At 41.4% G+C, this 12584-nt stretch overlaps 1 protein-coding gene across 15 annotated transcripts in view; it reads left to right on the forward strand.

Annotated features, from left to right (window-relative positions):
- Window positions 1-693: 693 nt before the first annotated feature.
- The window catches only part of CDC14B (cell division cycle 14B), a 105294-nt gene continuing 93403 nt past the window's right edge, over window positions 694-12584 (forward strand). For 10 of the 15 annotated variants that reach the window (XM_059143424.1, XM_059143434.1, XM_059143425.1 and 7 more), the window contains exon 1: window positions 1448-1685. In XM_059143424.1, coding sequence (XP_058999407.1) covers window positions 1463-1685 — 223 coding nt within the window. In that variant the 5' untranslated portion in view covers window positions 1448-1462. Of the gene's footprint in view, window positions 974-1444; window positions 1686-12584 lie in introns of those variants that run through there. The other 5 variants (XM_059143437.1, XM_059143432.1, XM_059143420.1 and 2 more) reach the window with 2 other exon arrangements.

A 12584-nucleotide genomic window follows, 5' to 3' on the forward strand; every position in this document is an offset into this window, starting at 1 on the left:
TGGCGTGATTACAAGGAAAACCCTGAAATACTTTTTAAAATACACATGCCAAAGAACTGGAGCCAAGTTACTAGGGTGGGGCTGTGTACAGCTTCGGCGACTCACTAAAGGAAGTTGGGACCTGGGGTCTCGGCACCAGAGGAACACAGAAAAAACAAAAGTTGGGGGCTGGCGGAGGGTCGCGAGCACACTTTTATATTTGATTGGCGGAACCACTCAGACTTTTCTTTATGGCGTCACCGCGTACCTGCCTGTAAAAAGGCCCCGTCTCCGTGACGTCACACATCACTGACCAATGAAAAGCCCCATTCTGCGGGCCCCGAGGAGGGTTGTGGGCCCTTTTTTGTGAATGAAGCTCCACGGAACAGCCCTCCTGGGGTCCCCGGGAGCCGCGGCCGACTGTGTTTCGGCGCTTCGGCAGCAGCGTCCGCGGCTACGGTGGGCGCGCGCGGTTACCCCGGGCAGCCCCAGCCGCCGGCGGCAGCACCGTCGCCTCGGGCGCCCCAGCGGGCTGCGGGCACCTGGGGGCGGGCTGGGGGGCGCCGGCGGCGGCAGGAGGCGCTGTAGCCTGGGCTGCGGCGCGGGTCCCTTGGCGGCCGCAGGAGGGAGCGGGGCAGGCGCGGTGGGCCCGGCCCCTCCTCCGACTCCAGCGCCGCCGCCTCCCGCCCGGCTCGACCCGCGCCCGCCGTCCCCGCAGCGCCGTTCCGCGCCCTCCGCCCGGAGCGCCCGCGCGCGGGGTCGGCGGGGGCCTCGGCGGGCGAGCGGACGCTCGGGGCCATGGTCGTGGCCCCCTGACGGGCCGCGGCCGCCTCCATGAAGCGGAAGAGCGAGCGGCGGCCGACTTGGGCCGCCGCGCCCCCCTGCTCGCGGCGCTGCTCGGCGTCCTCGCAAGGAGTGAAGAAGAGCCGCAGCTCCACGTCGCAGGAACTGCACCGCCTGGACCACCAGGACGACCTGTACCTAGACATCACCGGTGAGCCGGCGAGCGAGCGCGTGGCGGGCGCTGCAGACACGCGGCAGCCCGCGCGGGGGTCCTAGCCTACCCTCCCAGGCAGTGGAGGCGCCTCCCTGGGCCCGGCTGACACGCCTCCACCCCCACTCCCAAAAAAGCCCCACCGGCCACACCCCCTTCAGCAGCCCGACTCCCTGGGAGCGCCCCCCTACCCCGACTTTCCATCTGCGGGTGTTAGCGAGCTGTAACTTTATCCGTTTTGCGCTCTCCTACCCTGGCAAGATGGGCCGAGGGTCACCTTTCTAAATTGCTGGCGTCAGCTCGGCGCCTCGGGCTTTTTCTGAGTTCGGGTTGATAGCGCCTCTCGGGGCTGCAAGCTCGGTTGGCCCTCACAGGAGTCTGAACCTCTGAATCACCTCGGAAGATTTCCCGAGCGCGCGGAACGCGCCGGCACGGGAGCAGCTGCCCTGTTGGCTGGGCGTTCGCCCAACCTCGGCCGCTGTGGAGGAAATGGAGTCCCGCCTCGTGCGGCGTTCCCACGTCCTCGCGCGAGTCCGCTCCGTGCTCGCCCCCTCCCCAGCGCGCGCGCGAGCACACTCGGACCTAGTAGGGCTAGCTCCTCTCCCTCGCTTCCACAAGGAATGTGTCACACTGGTGTGGTGGCTTGGGAGCCGCTCTGCGTGCCGAATGCCCAGAGGTGTCACTTCTGAGAAATCGCAGCCCCCCGGAGCAGGTAGAAAAGAAGCCCTTTGAGAGCGGTTTTATTAATTAGTGCTGACTCTACAGTTCTTGAAGACTAACAAATCCAATTTGGCAGCTGTTGGATTTGCCAGGATTGACACTAAAGCCCGTGAAGGCACGAACGTGGTGATGTATGTGGAAACGCTTTGTAAACAGCATCGCTGTCTACGGTTTGGAGGGAATTCGCAGTCCGCTTTCTGTGGCGCGGCATGTGTGAGCCTTGGCGTGTGGGATTTTTATAAACAGTTTCCCGTCCTTAGCCATTGATAAGCCAGGTGAGCTGGAGTGGTCAGAATATTAATTTGGGAAGTGTCCAGGCAAACACAAATTTAGTAGAAATTGTTTTCTAGGTTGATGGACGGTTGGAAACTTAAGGTCCATATTAATAAAGCTGCGAGTGGAGGGGAAGGTTTCTTGGTGCGGGGTGGATGGACTCCTGGGAACTGTGGCGGGAGGAGGAGGTTGCCTTACGCGGGTGGCCGGCTGGCACCTGCCCGGGTCCCTCGTAGCGCGCTCTCTGAGGCCGAGACCGGGTCCCACCAGGCTGTGCAGTCCCAGGGAGATAGCCTCGGGAGGGCTCGGGATGGGTGATGGCACTACACATTCTTTATGCCTTCGTTCTTTATACCTCTTAAAAGGCATTTTGCTTCATAGCTTTTAGTTTCAGAAAAGTAACGCACGGTTCGTTACAAAGGTGCCAGGAGTTTATAGTGAAAAGTTGGTCGCAGCCACTTGGTGGCCTTCCCTAGAGGCAACTGAAGTTTCCTATGAATCCTTCCAGAAAGAGACTGTATGTGTATAAACTTGTGTATTCTGTATCATACGCAAGCCTGGTAGCTTACATGTTGTTTTGCACATTGTTTATTCTTCGCAGCATTATCTCTTAGAACGGTTAGTACATGCAAAACTGCTTCATTCGGTTTTAATTACTGCTAGGCCAAAGTAGATAGGGTTTTAGAAAATAAAACTATAAAGTACATGTGGATTTAAAATATGTCTAATCTTTCACTGTATTTGTTTATTTTTAAGTAATTTCTATAGTCAGCCTGAGGCTGGGACTCACAACCCCGAGATCAAGAATCGCATGCTCTACAGACTGAGCCAGCCAGGAGCACCCTAAATACATTATGTTTTATAATTTGTTTAGACAGCTCCCTATGGATAAGCATTTAGGTTGTCTCCATCAAAAAGGAAGTTTTGTAAAGTCAAGTCATTGGGCTAGATCTTCTTCCTCCTTCATGTAGGGCTTTCCTGAATCACAAGAGTGATTTAATTTCAGAAAATATTGCTAAGCCGAATATTGAGAAAGGAGTTGGTGCATTATATAAAATAAAAAATGCTGTTATTTAGATTACAAGCCCAGATAATGGAAGGGTCCAGTCTCATTGTAAGAGGGGAAGTAAGGGAATCAACTTTGCCTGGAATTTTTCCAGGTATCCCTTAGTGACAGTCTTGGCTTCTTAGAAAAATGATACTGAATCAGTCTGTTTCAGGGTGATAAATAAGACAAATTAACTTCGAGGTAATGGGGTGAAAAAAAAATAAAGTAACTTTGGATACAGGGTACAGTTTACTTTTTATTGGGCTTGGAGGGAAGGCTTGAAACCTCATCCTCAGCAAGTGGCAACCTGGTCCCGTTCTCCCCAACTTGTTTTTCTTCTTAATATTTTTCTAGTTGAGCATTAGGAAAGGAGATATATGTAGTTTGTCTCTTCAGTAATATTTGCTTTCTTTTTTTCTGTGCATACTTAAGTTTCTATAAATTGTGCCATACCAGGAGGGAGAGTCCCCTTTTAATGGCTATATGGTATTGCATTGTATGGCTGAATCGTGATTTATGTAATGGCAATAAATAAATGGTTATGTGGGGGGTTTTCAGTCCCTGCAAATGGCAGCAGTAGCATCATTGTATATATCTACATACATGTATGATTGTATCTGCAGAGTAAAGTAGAAGTGAAGAGGCCAGGTTAAAATATATATAGGTTTATCCACTCATGGGTGGACTTTTTTGGTGATTATGAATAATGCTGCTGTGAACATTGATGTACCAGTTTTTGCATGGAGTTGTATATATACTTTGTATATATACTTTGCATATATATATACTTTGCATATATACACCTAGGAGTAGAATTGCAGGGTTGCATGGTAATGCCATGTTTAACCTGCCGGACTTTTCCAAAGCTGCTGTACCAGCAGCACTTCCCACCAGAAATTTATTCCACATCCTCACCAAAACTTGTTACAGGATTGTGAAGATTCTTTCCCACTGGGGCTGGTTTGTAAAAATTAATGCACATTATCACTTTTGCCCACTCTGTCCTTAAATACATTAATTTTTTTTTTACTTTAATCCCTAATTATTTTTATTACAACTATTTCATCTGTTAAGTTAAATTCCATTCCCGTAGATTGCAGTGTATTTCATGTATTTAAAGATTGATTGATTGATTTTAGAGAGAGAGATTAAGAGAGAGTTCTAGTGCCTGCAAGGGTGGGCAGAGGGAGAGGGAGAGAGATGTCAAGCAGATTCCCCAGCAAGCACAGAACCCATTGGGGCTCCACCCCAGCTGCAATCAAGAGTCAGTATCTTAACTGACTGAGCCATCCAGGCACCCCAGTGTGTATATTTAATACAGGATGCTTAATGCCTGTTTTTGTTCTCTGTAGTCCTTTGCTGTGTGGTCACAATTTTTTTTAGTGTGCAGCCAACCATCTGGCTACACTGGCCATTTACTAGGAGCTGACCGATGATTATTCCCATGTGGACCCCATCCACCTCTCAATGGCCATTCACTCAGCTCTTGCCCTGTGCAATGACGTGGATTTTTACATAAGCTGTATTCCTGCTGCAGTTCCAGTGTATTGTGTTAAAAAAAGATAATAAAACTGTAACCTGTATACGTTAATGTGAAAGAGATACTGAGTAAAGGTATACTCAGAATGAGTTGTGATCAGTCAGGGAAGCTGGGGAAGAAAGGAAAAGAAGAGGGTTTCTCTTCTGATTGGCTTTGGAATTAGATCTCTCCCAAGATGGGAGAAGTACCAAAGGAAAAATGTTGGACATAGATTTTTGATTTTCCTGTGAAACTCCTTGCAGTTAGAAGTCCGAATCTTTTTATTCTTATTCCTTAAATAGGGCCATAAATGACAGTGTACATTCTCCTTTCCTCTTCATTAATATAGGAAAAAATATTAAAGATTATGAAATTACTGTATTATCCCTATGCTTGATAATTGATTTAATAGTTGGTACAGAGCTTAAATTTATTTTACTTCTTTATGTTTTTTTAAACTTAACGACTAATGAAAGTAATTGGTATTAACTATTGGCTAAAAAAAAGATTTTTAGTGGTTAAAAAAATTTTTTTGCAGTGTCTGTCATGAAAGTCTATCTCTTTAAGACTGTCTATTATAACTGTAAATAATTTTATTGGAGAAGCTCTAGTTGAGGTCAGGATTGTCATTTAAAAACACCAATTAATGGTATATCAGATACTCATCAAATTAAACAGATAGAGCACTGCCTCTACCCTGCCTTATTTTCTTTTTAGGATTTAAAAAATTCACACTAGATATTATTAGACAGGGAAAACTTATTCATTAACTCAAGAAGTATTTAATTGAATCTTACTATGTAGAATAGTGCTGCATATTCATTGTTTGCTGTGATCAAAGTATATTTTTCTTGATAAAAAAAGGAATACAGTTACCTGGGCCACTAATTCAAGGAGGAAATTCATTTTTCTTCAAGACTTTCACGTAGTAGATTAGAGTTTTAATAATTGAAGCTCATCGAAGTATGTAGTGTTCATTTTCCTTCTTGCTTATGACTTAGTTCTAATTTATTTTCTTGATTTATGTGTTTAATTCTTCAACATCTTTTACTTCTGATGGTGTCATGTTACTTACCTGTTTTAGGTCTAAATCCTTGGGCACTGGGGTACCATACACAAAAACTTAACATAGTTGTGTTGTTACTGTTTCAATGGACAGAATGGTTGGGCACAGAGATGAAGGGAAAGTGGAGTAACTGGGTGACAAAGATGGTACTAATGTTAGGAGTTGCCAGTCAGTGCACACTGTAATTTCTCTGTGCCTTTGAATAATGGGAATGAATTTCCCCAATTCCTGTGGGGGAGAGCTGGAATGGAACCACACTGCGGATTTTTAGAATGGAAGGATGGCGTATGTATCAGTAACATTTCCTGGAAGTTTGTGAGATAGTCTTTGGGGATCTCTGAATTGACAGGACAGGTATTTTGTTATTTGAAAGAATTTCAAGAGATCACCTTGAAATACCACAACCATCCACTTTTCCCTCAGAACTTAACACAAGAGATAAGTAACTTTGGCCAAATTGATGTACCTTCTTTTTGGCAAAGCTGTCCTTACTTGTCTTTTATTCTTTCCAACAGATAAAGCTATCTCAGCAGAGTTGTACATAAATGATTCATTGGCCATGTACTGTTTAGTCCCGTGTTTACATAGACTAATAGGTGATATCCTAGTAGATACTCTGTAAGTTGTATCTGTAAAGTTGAATTTAGATAATTACCTAGTCAATTTGGAAATATGAGCAAACTGCATAATTCAAGTCCTCCATTCATGCTGTTGTCCAAATTGGCTGTCATCACAGCCCAGATTTTCTAGATAGTTCATTCATTCAACCAAATTGTAATGAATACCTACTCTGCCAGGCTTTTTTTTTTTTTTTCCCCCCTCTTCAAGTGATAAAAATAGGTCACTGCTGGAGATAATCCCTGGTCTCATGGAGTTTGTTTTCTGTGCTGATTGAGAAAATGAAACTTGGAAGGTCTGTGGGTAAACTAGATTAAACTTGGAGGGTCTGAGAAATAACTAGCTTAGAGAGGGCTGAGCCATATCGTGGTTGAAATCCTTGGGGATGTAAAACTTTTCATAGGGTATTTGAAGAGTTAATTCTACTGGTTAGGCATAAGGATACCAAGGACAGCTAGTGCCAGCCTTTGTGGGGAGCGAACACGGCTGGATTATTAATAACCTTTTGGAGCCTCTTTTCTCTCATCTGTTTGAAAGTTAAAAGTGCACAGTGTTGTTGGAAGAACTGAAGCAGATGTGTGTGAAGTGCTTGGCTTGGTGCCTCTTTGACAGCGGGGCTCCATAAATGGTCTCTAGTATTAAAAGTGTGTGTGCAGTGGCCCAGGATACCACGGGCAGACTGAGACAGTCACCATGGTTGGAAAGGTTTCCAGCTCTGAAGCAAACATTTCCCCCATAAGTGTATGTGTACAAAAGGTTCAGTGAATCAGCATAGTGAAAATGCAAGTGTGTTCCTTTCTCTGCTTCTAAGAGTAATCTTGAGGGCAGAAGCACTCCCGGTGAGGCTGGTTCAGTATTTGTCAAAGCTCTGGAAGAGATTTAGCACTGCCTTGACAATCTTTTCTGCCTTGGGAAAAATGTTGCCGTTTCTCTTTAAAGATTCCCTGTAAGAGGAAGAATAAATGAGCTGTTTCTTCCTTTTTGAGGCTGTTATGTATTTTTACTACACTGAAGAGTTTGTATATAGCCTTATATTAAATTGTAGCTAAGCTTATGGGGGGGTGTGTCTTTGTAAAGAAGAAAAGGCCTCATGGGAAAGCCTCAGGTAGATTATGGAAAATAAAACAAATATATTAAATTCTTTACTGGTAGAATATAAACTCTTCAGAGTGGTTAGTTTAAAGCATGACTATGCCCTAGAATATTGTTTTAAAAGAGTATTTCACAGATCCAAAAGATTTGATACTGGTGGTGTGTATTATAGGCAATAGGACATTTTTTTGGTTCTTATTTTGAGTAAAACAAAATTGCCTTTCAATGGGCCTTTCCATGCTTAATTTGTGGCATGGAGACCCAATGTATTTGGAAAGGGTGGGAGTTAGACATAAATAAGAAATTACTTGTTTAAATCTTTTCCTTTAATTACACTGAGAACAAAATAATTTCAGTAGCCAGTATTTTATTTTCCTTTCCATACTAGCTACATAGTATTTTTAATCTTAGTCCTTTAAATCTTTCACATTAAAATTACTTTTATATAATTATCTGTCAGTTGAATAAAAAACATGGATAGACTGGTTTCAAACATTTCAAAGCCATTCCTCACTTAAGACAGGCACCTTTATGAGTGAGGTAAGTAGGCACAGGGGTTGTGGGCAAAAAAGTGGTCAGATTGATCCAGAGACACGGAAACTGTTTGGCAGGAGCTAACCAATCTTCAAGTATCATTTCTTTATATTATTTGATTTTTAGCTTCTGAGGTTAGTCACTTAATTTCTAGAAGTGCTGACTACCATATTAGACAGGGATTACATTAGAAAACATTTTCTAAAATAAAATTGATTTTAATTTCCTAAATGCAAGGATATTTAACTGGAATGTGTGCGTCTCATCTGGATTCTCTAGTTTATATGAAAGTTTTACGCCCTTCTCTCTCTTTCTCTTTTTTCTATAGCTTTACATGGATACTGCTCCAACAAAGGTATTCAGATCATTGACTCTACTTTGCAGTGCTTTCTGATGATTTTTAAATTGTAGATTTAATCTGTTAGTTGTCATTCTTGGTTCCGTCCCTTCCTGTTTGCTTGTCTTAAATTTAGTCTTGGGTAGCAGATTCAGTTTTCTATAACTGTAGAGTATCCTTTGTATGTTTATGACTTAAGTTGAAATTTGTCTTTATATGAAAAGTTTTGTTGGTTTCTGTGTATAGGTAATGCTGACAGTTTGATATTTTACTGGGTTAATTATTAATGCTATGTTTTTGATGGTGGATATTTTTGGTAATACTGAACTTTTTCTATTATAATTGAATCTTACTTTTGTAGACTTGCTGAAAGGATGCTTAGAATAAGTTGTTATAACTAAACAGCTATTCTTTTTTTTTTTTTTTTTTAAGATTTTATTTATCTATTTGACAGAGAGAAATCACAAGTAGACAGAGAGGCAGGCGGAGAGAGAGAGAGAGGGAAGCAGGCTCCCTGCTGAGCAGAGAGCCCGATGTGGGACTCGATCCCAGCACCCCGAGATCATGACCTGAGCCGAAGGCAGCGGCTCAACCCACTGAGCCACCCAGGCGCCCCTAAACAGCTATTCTTGATTTGTTTTTTCTTTTGCGAGGTCACTTAGTTCTTTCAAGGCATTTCTTTGTTTAATGGACAGGCTTATATCTTATTTATTGTTTTTGGCAAGAGGGAAGTCTCATGCCAACTTAAACTTTGGGAATGGGGAAGCTCTTTCATAATTCTATTAAAAAATTAAAAGTATTCTGATTCCATTTCATTTTCAGGTGCTTCAGATAAAGCCAGTTATCAGAAGAACAAATCTATATGGCACCGTATTTATAATAATTCTAATTTTAAAAAATTTCTGCCTTTATTCTCTTGGTCTTTTATTCAGCTCCTTTAATTCTTAGTATTATTTACCTTCTAGAGAATAGTTCCCTTAGAGGGCTTTATTCACCAGTTGAAAGATTTGGTCCCATTGTCTTGGAGTCTGAAAAGCTGAGGAAGCTAGGCTGGGTAAATTTATTCTAATTGTGTAATATCACATATTGACTTCATTTCTCAGGTAGTTCACTTTCGTACTATTAAAATTCGGTTGCCAGTGTACTTTTCACAAAAGAAAAACATCTTGTTCCCAGTGTCGATGGTATTTGTTGTTCCTTAAAGTTCTAATTTGAAAGTAAAATTACTTTCTTGGCACTGCAGTTTATGACATTGATCTTTTTATACCCAATCCATAATGCTATAATATTATTACAGATTCTGAATTCTGCAAAGCCCTCCATTTTAGGACCATCGCAGCTGAATCATTCTCTGCATTTTGCTCATTTATACTCATTTATAGTTGTACGAATTGTGCTATGAAATTAATTAGTATATCCATTTAACAAATATTTATTGAGCAACTACCTTGAGCAAGGCATTGGGCCAGGTGTTATTGAGGAAGGGCAGAGATGTGAAGATTGATCGCAACATGCCTGAAAGAATGAGAAGGCATAGACTATTAAGTCAGCATCTCAGTGACGACAGGTGATGAAGGAATCAGTCATTATGTAGTTTTGCTCTCTTCATTTACACAGTGTCAGTTTGACATTTGTGATGCAAATGTCACTCCATAATTCCTACACAAAGTGAATTATTTTTTCCAGTGTGTGGTGAAAACGATCTGTCTTAAGGTGTTTTTCTCTTGGGAGTGTGGGGGATGTGGGAGTACGTGTGTGTTTTAAACCTTAAAAGAGACAAGAGGAAAAAGCTTAGTTGTGGTATATAACTAGTCATATCCATATGTGAGTGCACTATATCTATGAATACTGTAAATATATAAATGTATATTGTTGATATACATATTGTTAATATACTGAAAACCTTATTTCTACTAAGAACCTTATTTCTACTAAAACACAGCCTAAGTAAAAGGTCTCCATTCCAATTAATTCTGTATCTCTAATTTGAATCTCAAGAGCATCCCAGACAATGTAATTTTAAAATGAGATACCTTGTTTGTTTTTTAAAAATACATTATTTATTGGTAGGAATTAATTACAGAGCACCTTTTAAGCTGGGTGTTGCTTCTTGAATTGAAGGCACTAAGGACGAAGATTGCCAAATATTTTAAGAACTAGATTTGGTTTGTGTGACTTGAACTGAGAACTGAAAAACATTCTAATTTTCACATTCTTTTATAGGTGCTGAGGAAGAATTACTTTGACGTGAATATATAACAGAATTAACGTTATGGTTTTACATTTTGGGGAGCTGTTCTCAGTCTGCTCTTGAATTTTTTTATTGTAATACTGTCATTAGGTAGCTTGTTGGAAGAACCTTATACATGAAACTGAATCATCTTAACATGCATTTAGTTCCTTTTGACAATAAATTGTCAAATAAAAGCTTAGGATTTAACTAGCAAACACAATTGAGTTTAGGATTTTAACTTCACTATTAATACACTCTAATTTTAAACTTTTGTGACTGAAAGGGCTCAAAGCGCAAATTCACTCAGGATATGTGTGAGTGCATTTTATGGTGGCTAAACCATAGAAGTGGCTGCTTCTGGGCTATAGCAGAGATTTCACACTTGACTCAGATCTCTGGGAAGTGATAGGAGAAGATAGAACGGGGTGATGTATCTCTTAAATCTGCCATATAGAGGGGTTTATCAGTGAATGTCACAAGGATCAAAGATGGATGTCTCTGAATGAATGAGAAAAGAGGCTTGAACGCCCTGTAGCTCACTTCCCCCCTCCTTCCTCCACCTCCTCCCCCGAGGACCAGCAGGAACTTTTCTTGATCACTGTAACACCAGTCTGCTTTCTTCCTGCTAACAGCATCATTGTCCCTACTGTGGTGGCAGTTGTCAGGGGTTGGTGACTGCTGGGATTGGGGATAGACTCCACTCCAGTGTGAGGGGAAACACCCTCTTCTACCCCCTTGACCTATCTCACAGTGCTCTCCCATTCTGCCAGTAACAAGCATCAAATGTGGTACTTAACCTAAATTAAACAACAGCTCTGCTCCAAAATGAAGAAGTACTTTAATGTAATCTCTCTTACTCAGGAGAGCAGGAAAAGGATTGTAAACCTTAAATCATCTTTATCTATTAGAGCCTTATTTTGATCAAACAAATTTTGGGGAGTTAAATGTGTGGATTCAGAAGACAGCCATTTCTAGGTACAACAGCAAATAATTTTTTTTCTTTTTCTTTTTGAATTTTTCTGCCTTTCTCAGTCTGACTTTTTTCACTTAGCATACTACTCTCTGGGTCCATCCATGTTCTACCAAATGGCAGGGGCCCCATCTCTTTTTTTCTGGCTGTGTAATAGTCTATTGTATATATATGTATATATCTTTACACACACATACACACACCACATCTTCCTTATTTCTTTGTCTATGGATGATGGGTACTCAGGTTGCTTCCATATCTTTGGTATTATAAATAATGTTGCAATAAATATAGGGGTGCACCCTATGTTAGTATTTTCATTTTCTTTGGGTAAATACCCAGTAGTGGAATTGTTGGATCATACAGTAGTTCTATTTTTAATTTTTTTCAGGAACCTCCATACTATTTTCCACAGTGGCTTCACCAATTTACATTCCTACCAGCAATGCGTGAAGAGGAGTCTTTTTTTTTTTTTTTTTTTTTTTGTAATATGATACTTTTGGGAATTTCCAAAAGTATGTGAGATGTTTTTGAAGGCTAAGCAATAAACATTTTTTTTTCTTCAAATCAAAACTTTGGATTAAGGGCTTTATTTTAAAATGGCCAGAAAAGAAATGTTATTCTAATTATAGAGATTTATGAATAGGATTAATAAGTTTTGTTGGTTATGCCAAAAAGCAATTTTTAAATAATGTCAATTTTTTATGTACCTATTACACACCCCATTTAACGTAACCCTATGCAGTGCTACTTGTTGTGATTATATTGTCTTCAAAATAATTTTACTAAGAATAAATAGGCATGTATAAAAGTGGTCAATGTCTTGTTTTGGCTTCCCCAGCACAGACTGAGTCAAGGATTCCAACACAGTAATTCCTTTGGGATATGATCCCAGAAAACTCTCCAGAGGGAGTGGGGAAGTGAGAGGGTTATGAGTGGGAAAGAATACTTCTGTACTAATTAGAGTTTGATCCCATAGGGGAAATCTGACAGCAGTATAGAACATACGAGGATTGAGGGGATTGGGATATTTTTTAACCAGTAACTTAGAGTGGGGGCTGAGTGATAATTTTGAGGTGCTGTGAGGATGGCCAAAATGGGCCCTATAGTCAGGAGAAAGCCCTGCAGGAGATGCTGGTACAATTGGAAAGTGTTGGTGGGAGAAGGGTCTAAGTGGAGCTCTTCAGTGTGTCTCCAGAGT

This window comes from Mustela lutreola, chromosome 12, assembly GCF_030435805.1.
Source record: "Mustela lutreola isolate mMusLut2 chromosome 12, mMusLut2.pri, whole genome shotgun sequence".
NCBI lineage: Eukaryota > Metazoa > Chordata > Mammalia > Carnivora > Mustelidae > Mustela > Mustela lutreola.